The 6936-nt window shown below is 43.7% G+C and overlaps 1 protein-coding gene across 1 annotated transcript; it reads right to left on the bottom strand.

Annotated features, from left to right (window-relative positions):
* Positions 1-1187: 1187 nt before the first annotated feature.
* On the bottom strand, positions 1188-1952 carry LOC102278261 (apolipoprotein F). The gene is given in 1 exon segment (XM_005903435.3): positions 1188-1952. A coding segment is annotated over 1 exon segment (765 nt).
* Positions 1953-6936: the final 4984 nt, after the last annotated feature.

A 6936-nucleotide genomic window follows, 5' to 3' on the forward strand; every position in this document is an offset into this window, starting at 1 on the left:
CAAAAGGGGTAAGGTCAGGCAGGGACTTTGGGAGTAGAGCCTGGCAGAACTAGGAGTCTCCAGAGGGTGGCTGGATCCCCAGAGATGGGGGAAAAGATACCAGGGTCTTTTCTGGGCTCTACATGAAGTGAGAACCACAGGGTAGAGCAGGAGGCACTCAAGGAGCAGGTCACGATGGGTCTCAGTGGTGCTTAGCCAGATCAGACCACACTAGAGTGGAAGACAGCATTCACACTGTTTCCTCTAGGCTGTGGTCCGAAGGAGCCCAGGGTTCAGTTGGAAGACATCTTGCCCATCAATTCACAGCCTCCCTTCCTTTTCAGTTTGGGGCCAGGGAGTAGAGAATGGGACTCAGTTGCTCTTTCTGGTCTCCCCATCCAGATTACCAGGGGCTTTTTCTGCTTTATGTGGGCTCATTCCATGAAGGTATAGGGCCCCAAACTACCGCACAATCCAGTCACCAAGAAGTGAAACCACTCTGGTAGGTCTAAACTCACTCTGCCCAGTTCTCCATCCCATGAGGAGGAAAGTTGGTTGCTTTTCCCAACAATCAGCAAGGGACATGCCCTCTACAAATATTTGCCCATTTGTATTGACTGCTCAAACCTTGTCCCTCTGTTACATACTCAGTCTCAAAATGCATTGGCACTTCCTGTGGGTCCTGCCACATTCTACCTCCAGCTCACAAAAGAAGCTATGGAGGGAATTCCCTGGTGGTCCAGTGGTTAAGTCAGGAAAACAAGATCCCGTGTGATGCAACACCAAAAAAAAGCTGTGGAGACACAGAGTTAAAAGAGATCAAATAACTGTGATTCTGATCTAGAAGCAACATTTAATTTCGCTCTTCAGTTTAAAAATGAACACAAACAAGTTACAGCATCCAGTTGGGAATTAGAAAGTAAAGGGTAGATAAATGGGGAAAGATTACAATATCCTTCATGTCTAGTACGTAATACATCCCCAGTACCTGACAAAGAGAAATTGGGGGAAAAAATAGAGACTAGGACTTATTAAGAGAGGGGGCAAAACTGACTCTGGTCACATGGCTTTTAGCATTGGGATCACATGAATAGATGCTTCTGCCCTAAGCTGTCTCAACATTTCTAACTACCTGTTGTGCCCAGTCCTCGTACATGATCCTATCAGAGACATTTGAGAAAGGAAATAGGGTGCCTTGGAGGCCTTCCTTATCCGAAAATATTCTGGACTTGCGTCTTTATGAATTCCACTACAATGTGCATCAGAATGGTCATGGAACGCTTGATAAAGTACAGCTGATCTTGCATAGGCATTGTGAAGTCTTTCATCTCAGGGCTGTTCACTAGCTGGTTGCTTACTGCTTGCAAATACTCCCAGGACTCATCCGTGCATTTCTGGGTGACGTCAGTGGCAGCAGCCTTAAACTCTTTTACCAGCTCAGTGTTAGGGAGCTTCTCAGCAAATTCAGCTATCGTTTTTGCTGTCTCATAGAGCACCCACCTATCTTCCTGCCTACATGCCTCCGGAAGGGTAACTGAGCGCTGCGCTCACCTAAGCTCCCCTGGAGATCTGCCCAGATCCTTCAGAATGACCTTAACTTGGCCAGTCCCTTCTCCTTCATTGTGCTTTTTGCTCTCACGGATGAGGGTTTCAGTGGTGTCCTTTCCTCCTATCTTAACAAGCTGGAGCTGCAGAATGTGAGCCTCAGTTGTGCAACCAATCTCTTCCAAGACCACCTCCAGAGCTAAGTTGGATAGGTACTCAGGCAGAGGGGCTAAGGAGGGGGCCACATGCAAGAGATCTTGGCAAGTTTTAGGGTCTGGTAGAAGGATCTGGTTGGAGAGCAGGTTCAAAGGATGCCCAGTTTCTGAGATAGATGGCTGGAAGGTCAGGACCCCTTCCTGGGCATTTCTTGGGAAGGCAGCCACTGGGGACATCAAGACACAGCAAAGGAGCAGCACAGCCCGCATCATGGTGGGACAGCAGAACAGCCCTGCTGGAAAGAAGCAGTGCTCAGACTGGAAAGTGGGCAAAGGCTTGGGATGAAGAGACTCCAGGACTGGTCAGACATCGGAAGTGTCTCAGCCCTTGGAAACTTCAGTCGCCCTGGACGTCAGAACTTATGGGCTGTAGGAAATACTTACCTGCTCTTGGAAAAAAAAGAAGCCAGAGGAATGAGATGATCTGAACACGTCCTTTGCCTCCGTGCCTCTCTTGATCTGAATGATCGTTTTCTAGATCTGACCTCTTTATCTCAGTGAAAACAGTTGACCCCTCTGAAAACCTCAGTTGACCTCACAGAAAACAGTGAAGGACACAACCTTCACAAATATTTATCTGCCTCTTCTTAGTTCAGGCTTTGCCCTTACCTTTGCCCTGAAGCTGAAATCAGGTTTCTCCCTCTGTGAATACTGCCCCATATCCCTCTCACCTTAGGACTTCTCTAGACCTAAACTTAGATCAGGAAAATTTCCTCTGTGTCTTCTGGGGAAGAGGGAGGTGAAAGGCAGAGATGCCAGTGATTTCTGGATAGGAGACACCAAAATAGTTCTTTTATTTTTTATTTTCTATTTGAAGTATAGTTGATTTACAATGTTGTGTTAGTTTCAGGTGTATAGCAAAGTGATTCAGATATATATATCTGAATTATACATATATTTTTCAGATTCCATTATAGATTATTACAAGATATTGAATACAGTTCTCTCTGCTATACAGTAGGTACTTGTTTATCTATTTTAACATAGAGTAGCGTGTATCTGTTAATCCTAAACTCCTAATTTATCCACTCCTACCTTACAGTTTCCCTTTTGGTAACTGTAAGTTTGCCCCAAAATACTTCTTATTCAATGGACTTAATAGGTAGAGAAATAGAACAATAGAATCCACCAGCAAGTCAGACCAAATAAGAGCAACTTCTTAGTTTTTACATTAATTCCAGTGTAGTTCCTTAATTAAACGTGTGTTACCTTAATATCCCTTTCTAAGTCAATATAAAAATATAAGGAATTGGGCTTCATTTCTCATCCAGGGGTCTAGGAGAGAAACTGCAGTCTGAACAATAAGGAATGATGGCATATGGTGCCTCCTAAAACTGGTACAAAGCCCACGTGTGATCATGGCATCAAGGTTTCTCTCTGGTTCCATAACCCACCATGGCACACAGCTAAAGGGAACCGATCAATGAAGGGATCCCAGGTCCCCCCTCCTATCTTATTTACTCCTCTCAGTCCCAGGAGGGCCCCCTAATAAGTGAGAAGAAATCAATCCTAGAATAAGAGAAGTCGGGGAGCTACAGGGACACATTCCTAAAACTGGGAGAACCAGATGTAGAGATATCCAACACTGTTGCCTGAAATTCTTGGACCCTAAGTCCACAGGGAACCTCAAGAATCTACTTCTTCTGTACAGCTGTTAGATCTTTGGATCCTGCCAAATTCTCCCATTTCTGGCTTGAGTTCCCCATCTGTGACTGGACCTCCAGTACTACAATCAGGTCATCCTCAATATGACAATTACTGTTCCTTGAAATTGCTTGCCTTTCCAACTCTGGTGTCTTGGGAATGACAGGGGAGAGAAAATGTGTAAATGTGTAGGGGATGGAGAGTGGTGGTTCATTTGTCTCCAGGACTGAGGAGAGCAATGATAGAGGAAGACAAAGTCTGGTCCCTCCAATCAGACTCCCTACCTATGCTCCTGTCCTCATCTGCTACCTGTTCCTCATCAGTTCCCATTAGCTATCACTCCTTGAGTGATGGGTTTTTTTGTTGTTTTAATTAAGTTTATTTTGGGGAATTCTCTGGCTGTCCAGTGGTTAGAACTCCAGACTTCCACTGAAGAGAGCACGGGTTCAATTCCTAGTTGGGGAACTAAGATCCTGCACGTCACATAACGTGGTCAGTAAAATAAAATAAAATGGCTCAAGAAATTGAGTAAAAAAAAGTTTATTTTAGTAGAAAAATTGAGCAAGAACTACAGAATTTCCAAATATTCCCTCTTCCCCAGCCCCCAAGTTTCCCTATTTTTAACATCTTCTACTGGTATGGTACCTTAGCTACATTTGATAGTTATATTATTTAAAACGTTATGTATTATTACCTACGTCCATAGTTTACATTAGGGTTCAGTTCTTTGCATTTGCACAATTCTATCATACCAAATGTATGTCATAAAACTTTACAGTATCATACAGAATACTTCCACTGTCCTAAAAATCTTGGGTGCTGTTTTCAGTTGCCAATCCCTATCACACTGGTCTCCCATCAGAGTAACTTCACCAGCCCCCTAGACCAGCATGGCTGGGACCTAAGTAATCAGTAGCGGTCTTGCTATTATCCCTTGGGGACCCCAGACCTGCTCTCTTTTTGCTGGCTAACAGGAAGGCCCTCGGGCCTTGCCCTAAAGAGACTTCGGGTTCCACACTGGCTGAAGCTTTCTTCCTCCTCTGGGTGACTCAAAGAAGCATCTAAAATACTCAGGGTTCAGCATATGTGGACTCCACAGGAAGTTTTCCTATAGGGTCAGAGAAGTTGAAAATGCAGTAGAGTGAAAGAACCAGCTTGTTCTTTCTAGATCACCAGATTGTTAGTATTAAGGACTATTTTATGCTTAATTCTGCATGGGTGAAGATCAGTAAGCATGGTGACTCATATGTGAAGTGAAAGTCACTCAGTCGTGTCCAACTTTTTGCCACCCTATGGACTATACAGACCATGCAATTCTCCAGGCCAGAATACTGGAGTGGGTAGCCTTTCCCTTCTCCAGATCTTCCCAACCCAAGGATCGAACCCAGGTCTCCTGTATTGCAGGTGGATTCTTTACCAGCTGAGCCACAAGGGAAGCTCATTGTTTACCTAAGTGAAAGTGAAGTCGCTCAGTCGTGTCCAATTCTTTGCGACCCTATGGACACTAGGCTCCTCTGTCCATGGGATTTTCTAGGCAAGAGTACTGGAGTGGGTTGCCATTTCCTTCTCCAGGGAATCTTCCCAACCCAGGGATCAAACCCAGGACTCCTGCATTGTAGACAGACGCTTTACCGTCTGAGCCACCAGGGAATTGTTTACCTAGGCCTCTCCCTAATCTGAATAGTTATTTCCTGAATCTCACTTCTACTCTACCTCAGCTGGAAACAGAAGAGGCCCAGAAAGCTAATGGCTTCCAAGAAAAGGGAAGGACATGACATTTGCAACGTTTACTCATCTTTCTTGCCCAGACTGTCTTACCCTATGCCCCATGCCGACAGACTGACTTTTCCTCCCTTTGTGTCTCCTGCTTCCTCCTGAGGCCTTTTTTTTTTTGTTTGGCTGTGTAGGGTCTTAGTTGCAGCATGTGAGATCTTTTGTTGTGGTACATGAATCCTCCAGTTGTGCTCAGGCTTAGTTGCTCAGTGGCCTGAGGGATCTTAGTTCTCTGACCAGGGATTGAACCTGTGTTCCCCAAGTTTCAAGGTGGATTCTTTTTTTTTTTTCTAATTTTATTTTTAAACTTTACATAATTGTATTAGTTTTGCCAAATATAAAAATGAATCCGCCACAGGTATACATGTGTTCCCCATCCTGAACCCTCCTCCCTCCTCCCTCCCCATACCATCCCTCTCAGCCGTCCCAGTGCACCAGCCCCAAGCATCCAGCATCGTGCATCGAACCTGGACTGGCAACTCGTTTCCTACATGATATTTTACATGTTTCATTGCCATTCTCCCAAATCTTCCCACCCTCTCCCTCTCCCACAGAGTCCATAAGACTGTTCTATACATCAGTGTCTCTTTTGCTGTCTCGTATACAGTTATTGTTACCATCTTTCTAAATTCCATATATATGCGTTAGTATACTGTATTTATGTTTTTCCTTCTGGCTTACTTCACTCTGTATAATAGGCTCCAGTTTCATCCACCTCATTAGAACTGATTCAAATGTATTCTTTTTAATGGCTGAGTAATACTCCATTGTGTATATGTACCACAGCTTTCTTATCCATTCATCTGCTGATGGACATCTAGGTGGCTTCCATGTCCTGGCTATTATAAACAGTGCTGCGATGAACATTGGGGTACACGTGTCTCTTTCCCTTCTGGTTTCCTCAGTGTGTATGCCCAGCAGTGGGATTGCTGGATCATAAGGCAGTTCTATTTCCAGTTTTTCAAGGAATCTCCACACTGTTCTCCATAGTGGCTGTACTAGTTTGCATTCCCACCAACAGTGTAAGAGGGTTCCTTTTTTCCACACCCTCTCCAGCATTTATTATTTGTAGACTTTTGGATCGCAGCCATTCTGACTGGTGTGAAATGGTACCTCATAGTGGTTTTGATTTGCATTTCTCTGATAATGAGTGATGTTGAGCATCTTTTCATGTGTTTGTTAGCCATCTGTATGTCTTCTTTGGAGAAATGTCTATTTAGTTCTTTGGCCCATTTTTTGATTGGGTCGTTTATTTTTCTGGAGTTGAGCTGTAGGAGTTGCTTGTATATTTTTGAGATAAGTTGTTTGTCGGTTGCTTCATTTGCTATTATTTTCTCCCATTCTGAAGGCTGTCTTTTCACCTTGCTAATAGTTTCCTTTGATGTGCAGAAACTTTTAAGGTTAATTAGGTCCCATTTGTTTATTTTTGCTTTTATTTCCAATATTCTGGGAGGTGGGTCATAGAGGATCCTGCTGTGATGTATGTCGGAGAGTGTTTTGCCTATGTTCTCCTCTAGGAGTTTTATAGTTTCTGGTCTTACGTTTAGATCTTTAATCCATTTTGAGTTTATTTTTGTGTATGGTGTTAGAAAGTGGTCCAGTTTCATTCTTTTACAAGTGGTTGACCAGATTTCCCAGCACCACTTGTTAAAGAGATTGTCTTTAATCCATTGTATATTCTTGCCTCCCTTGTCAAAGATAAGGTGTCCATATGTGCGTGGATTTATCTCTGGGCTTTCTATTTTATTCCATTGATCAATATTTCTGTCTTTGTGCCAGT

This window comes from Bos mutus, chromosome 5, assembly GCF_027580195.1.
Source record: "Bos mutus isolate GX-2022 chromosome 5, NWIPB_WYAK_1.1, whole genome shotgun sequence".
In the NCBI taxonomy this organism is placed as follows: domain Eukaryota; kingdom Metazoa; phylum Chordata; class Mammalia; order Artiodactyla; family Bovidae; genus Bos; species Bos mutus.